At 36.3% G+C, this 4,512-nt stretch overlaps 1 protein-coding gene across 1 annotated transcript in view; it reads left to right on the top strand.

The window, feature by feature from the left end:
- S1PR1 (sphingosine-1-phosphate receptor 1) overlaps nucleotides 1-4,082 on the top strand; it is a 4,153-nt gene extending 71 nt beyond the window's left edge. Inside the window, exons 1-2 of the mRNA XM_044085750.1 lie at nucleotides 1-221; nucleotides 1,503-4,082. The exon at nucleotides 1-221 is cut by the window's left edge and continues 71 nt beyond it. Of these exons, the coding sequence (XP_043941685.1) occupies nucleotides 1,628-2,734 (1,107 nt within the window). The 5' untranslated portion in view covers nucleotides 1-221; nucleotides 1,503-1,627 and the 3' untranslated portion in view covers nucleotides 2,735-4,082. The remainder of the gene's footprint in view (nucleotides 222-1,502) is intronic.
- Nucleotides 4,083-4,512: the final 430 nt, after the last annotated feature.

Raw genomic sequence — 4,512 nt, forward strand, 5'->3', positions numbered from 1 at the left:
TTCTGTACTCTCCTTCAGACAGGCATTACAAAAATTAATAGTGTGCATGTCTCTTTAAAAAAGATTTTCAAGGTCCTTTAAAGCTATGGTACTTTCTCTTCATGCAGTCAGTGTCACGGTTGCCACTATACGTAGATGTGGAGAGCCGCAGATGCAATTCATCAGCTAAAACAAGACTTCAGCACAAGGAAAAAAAAAACTTCATTATAAGTAAAACTCAAGTAAGTTTCTTCTTTTTCTTAGAAATACTTTTTAACATGGAGTACTGGAATGAAACATTATAAGCATCTTAAATAAAGAGTTATTTCTAAATAAATGCATTAATTACATCACACTGCAAAATAAGCACTACTTTCATGAGGTTCTGCTATGCATTGCGTTGGGCAGGAACACTGTATTTCAATTCTTAGATTTAAGAAATTGTTTGTTTGTGTCTTTCGGCTTTTCCCGGTTTTCATACTTTGCAGCTGGCTTCTGAGACAGCTGTATGTGTTTATATTTACTTACATGCCAGCATAGATGTATGCTTTTTACTCAAGAAATGACTCATCTTCAGTAAAACAAACCTCAGGTTCGTTAACTACCTTTGCTTTTAGAGAATTATACTGTCAAAATGAGTAAACCAGAAGGATTTCTGTTTTAAGTTGTATTAAAGTGATTATCTACTAGGTTTCAAAACTTGCAGTACTGCAGAGAATATTTCCATAATGGCAATGTGGTGGTCATTTTTGCAGGCATCAAACTTGCTTCAGAAAAGATTGCATTCTTTGCAAAATGGATTATCCAGTATTCAGCGCCTGCCCTTCTGCAAAAATAAATAATTTCTGAACAAAACATAGTTTTGTCTAATGTTCAGTGTGATAACTACTACTAAAGGACAAGTTTAATTATATAACATGTTTACTTTATCAAAGTGTTTGTGCCTGGATAATTCAGGTGACAGAACTGAGGGTTTCAGGAAAGTCTGTGTATTTAAAATACGTTTAATTTTGGTTTATAACTTACATTAGACTGTTAGAAAAATTAACAATCTTAAGTTAATGGTATATATTTTTAGAGTACAGAATTACTTTGTAATATATTGTCAAATTGTATGCAGTATTTCATTTAAATAAATAATGGGAAGAATTATTTTACCAACTAAGTTTACTTAGAGCAGACATTTGCAACAGCTTATTGATTTGTTTATTTTTATGAAAGGAGTTATTCTTAATTTTAAATTCAGAAAGCTGTCAGTTTGCAAAACGATACTATGTTCAGAGGCTTTGACTCAAATAGCCCTTTCAGGAGTTAGAAAAGGGACATTTTCCTAATTTGTTCACGTAAGCCTAATTTTATGTCAAGAACAGCAGCTGTGAATAAACAGAAATGAATTTCTAATCAAACATTGCATGTAAGCAGTTGGCACTGATAGTTATTTCACTGTTTCCACATGTTTACCTTTTCTGTACATTTATGCTATTACTTAATAAGTTTCTTTTTTTTTTCATTTTTATTTTCAGACTATAAAACTTACTTTCCCTCGGTACTGTCTTCTTGGAATACAATTTAACAAGAAACAGACAGCAGCACCCCCTGCTGGCATCAACTCACTGAGAAAGGAAGAAGCACCATTACTAACTCCAAAATGATGCCATCTATCAGTGACTACACAAACAGTGATACAATTGTACTTCATTACAACTACACTGGAAAACTCCGAACACATGAACATGGACTAAAAGTAACCACATTATTGTTTATTATAGTCTGTTTTTTTATTGTCTGTGAAAACATTTTTGTTCTCTTGACCATATGGAGAACCAAAAAGTTTCATCGGCCAATGTATTATTTCATTGGTAACCTAGCACTGTCGGACCTACTGGCTGGTGTCGTCTACACTGCCAATTTACTCTTATCTGGAGAAAAGACCTACACTTTAACCCCAGTGGAATGGTTTCTAAGGGAAGGAAGCATGTTTATTGCTTTGTCAGCATCGGTTTTCAGTTTACTAGCAATTGCAATTGAAAGGCATGTCACTATGCTGAAAATGAAACTTAATAAAAACGGCAATAGCTGCAGAGTGTTTCTCCTAATCAGTGCCTGCTGGGTGATTTCTATTATTCTAGGTGGACTTCCAATCATGGGCTGGAACTGCATTAGAGATCTCCGTCATTGTTCTACTGTGCTTCCTCTGTATCACAAACACTACATCCTGTTTTGTACTACTGTCTTAATTATTATCCTGTTGGCAGTTGTTGTCCTCTATGCAAGAATCTACTCCTTGGTAAGGACTAAAAGTCGTGCATTTACTCTGAGGAAGTCTTCAACGCCCACCAAGGGAAGCAATGAGAAATCCATGGCTTTGCTAAAGACTGTTATTATCGTTCTTGGTGCATTCATTGCTTGCTGGGCTCCACTTTTTATATTATTATTACTGGATGTTGCATGTAAAGTAAAGGAATGTACAATTTTGTACCAGATTGATTACTTTTTAGCTGTGGCTGTGCTTAACTCCGCTATGAATCCCATCATATATACTCTGACCAGTAAAGAGATGAGAAAAGCATTTGCAAAGATGCTATGTGGGGGGTGCTGCTCTGAACCCAAAAATAGTGCTACTTTCAAAAGGCCATTTATTGGTTCAAATGAATTCAGTAGAAGCAGGTCAGATAACTCATCTCATCCACACAAAGAAGAACCTGAGTATCCAGAAACATTTGTGTCTTCAGGCAATGTAAATTCATTGTCATAAGGACAAGCGTAGAGATAAATGAAGGTACTAGAATGTATGTGCTGTCTGACAGTGTCCATGTTCTAGGAAGTGAAACTAAAGGTATATATTCTCCTAGACGAAGATTGATGGTAGTGCTTAATATGGTGGGTAGAGCACTTATAAAAAAGGGTCTGAAAGAAAGGAAAATGCCTCCCACTTCAGCAACCAACTAGGTTTCTTGGGACACACATGTTTGAGAAATGACAGAATAAAATTAGACAGTATGACTTTCACAAAAACTTCTGTGCAGTTCCGTCTCCCATATGAATAGCTTGCACTGTTGAACTCTAAGGCAAGGCTTGCCCTGTCTTAGTTTTTTGTTCTGAATTTGGAAGCATTTAACTTATATGACAATGATTCATTGACTATACAAATGTGTAATACCATGTACTGCTGTACAGAAGACAACATGTGACCTGCCTAGAAGGACACCAAGCTGTGTGTGCCAGAAAGGCACATTAATTTAGCTGCACAGAGAAAGGTGGGAAATGAAAAGTAGAACTCGTTCATGTTTCCAGAGTGAATGAATGAATGAATGCTACTGTGCAAACTGTGCTGGAACAACTCGGGTCTGGGACTGAATGCAGTACAACTAAATATGTTGCAAAGGAGGATGATACCAGAACACGAGGTATTGCACAGCTGTGCACTAAGCAAGGTGACACATTTTATCACAAAACATCAGTGGAATGTACTTATGTTTATGTCACAAATACCGAGTACAAAATTACCAGACTTATGTCACAAATGGTGAATAACAACAGGGTCTGCTGCATGCCCTTCACTAGGATCACACGTAGGAGTGCACGACTGTGATTTATAAATGCACTTAGCCACAGTGTTTCAGTTACTGTATTTTGTAGTAACATAAGAACGTTTTCATTTTTTTCTTAATGTCATGAACTGCAGTAACAGACATGACAAGGTTGCACTGACTGTATGAAATGAAGTTCAGTGCAAAGATGATACATATCTGAATGTACTGTCTGTATAGAAATTTGTTTAATGTTAGCTGCATATTGTTAATATTGGTTAACCAAGCTGAATCCTCATGAATGTTAGTATTTATAAAATATCACAATGCTTTTAAAAGGTAAAAAAGCATTAATGTAATAAGCCTGTAACCAGATATATATTGGGAAAATTACTGAAGCACATTTACATCACAGCATTGTAGATCTATACATTATGAACATGCAGTGCAATTAAACAAATAGCATTTCTATACATGCTTTTAAGTATTTTATGGGGTGACTGGATTTCAGTTGCACAATTTATACTGGTCATACTATGTCTGAACAGTTAATAAAAATGCAAACTCTCTAAATGATCTGCTTTCATAATGTCTTTAACATCACAGTAACCCAAATTCTTTTTAGCTCTGCAGTTCTGCAATATGTACATGTGTGTGAATTTGTGTGTGAGCCTGTATGTGCATGTCTGTGCATGTCTGTGTGTTTGGGGGAGCCATGATATTTAATAAAACCAGATGCTATTATTTATACAACAGGAAGCATACTCGTCTTTGGTGCAGAAGGCTGCAGGTTCTATTCACACATTGGGTATATTGATTGTTGAAACTGCAGTACAGCTTAAGGGGGATGCCGCACTCTTAAGTGTGCCATCCTTTGGATGAAATGTTAAACTGAGGCCTCATCTGCTTGAGCTGGTGGTAGCTCAGGTGGCTGTAAAGATCCCACGGCACCTATCGAAAAGAGTAGTGAAAATTCCTTGGTGCCCTGGCCAAGATTCCCCTA

This window comes from Protopterus annectens, chromosome 10.part0 (genome assembly GCF_019279795.1).
Source record: "Protopterus annectens isolate FY-2018-M chromosome 10.part0, PAN1.0, whole genome shotgun sequence".
NCBI classification, from domain to species: domain Eukaryota; kingdom Metazoa; phylum Chordata; order Ceratodontiformes; family Protopteridae; genus Protopterus; species Protopterus annectens.